We start from the raw sequence: 692 nt of genomic DNA on the forward strand, positions 1-692 counted from the left end.
GTAATTTGTGTATTTCTTCTTCTTATTATTATTATTTGAAGAGGAAAATAATCTAAACTATCGAGCGCTTTTTTTATATTTCGAGTTTCTATTACACAGAAAAAGAAAATGGAGTACGTGACTATCACTTATAACTTCCCTGGATTTGGACTTTTTTTTTTTCCTTAAAGTTCAATCTTCTCGTGTTCTCTGTGTTGATTTTAAGATATAAGAAAATGTCTGATAAGGAAGAAAACTTCTCTCTTAGTAAGTATATAAGAAAGGGTTTTCGTTGATTTGTGATATGAGGATTTTTATTTTATTATTATTCATTCAAAGAAAATCAGAAATTGTTAGATGTTCATGTGTGTTTTGTGTGTTTTATTCTCGTATTTTTATTAGGTTTAGGTATTTCAGCTTTTGGGTTTGATTCACTAATGATTTATTAATATGGGTCCATTTTTTGTAGTTTCATCCCATCAGGAACCCATTTATGAATAGCAAATTTGGAATATTTGAAATTCTGTTTCTGGGCTTTGTTTACTAGCGAGAGAGATCCTTATTATAGAAAACGGACCGGTTGAGAAAGAAAATGGGAAAAAGAAAAGGAAAACGGACATTTAAAGAAAACGTGTGAATACGTTGTACGTTTTACAAATTTGGGTGAAGATCCAGATTTATTGTACACGGATACACGTATTGTATACACCATG

The 692-nt window shown here is 30.2% G+C and overlaps 1 protein-coding gene across 2 annotated transcripts in view; it reads left to right on the forward strand.

The window, feature by feature from the left end:
- Positions 1-136: 136 nt before the first annotated feature.
- Positions 137-692, forward strand: part of LOC119591702 (skin secretory protein xP2-like) — an 8,883-nt gene continuing 8,327 nt past the window's right edge. For both annotated transcript variants that reach the window (XM_037940447.1, XM_037940448.1), the window contains exon 1: positions 137-246. In XM_037940447.1, the coding sequence (XP_037796375.1) occupies positions 216-246 (31 nt within the window). In that variant the 5' untranslated portion in view covers positions 137-215. The remainder of the gene's footprint in view (positions 247-692) is intronic.

This window comes from Penaeus monodon, chromosome 29 (genome assembly GCF_015228065.2).
Source record: "Penaeus monodon isolate SGIC_2016 chromosome 29, NSTDA_Pmon_1, whole genome shotgun sequence".
Taxonomy (NCBI): domain Eukaryota; kingdom Metazoa; phylum Arthropoda; class Malacostraca; order Decapoda; family Penaeidae; genus Penaeus; species Penaeus monodon.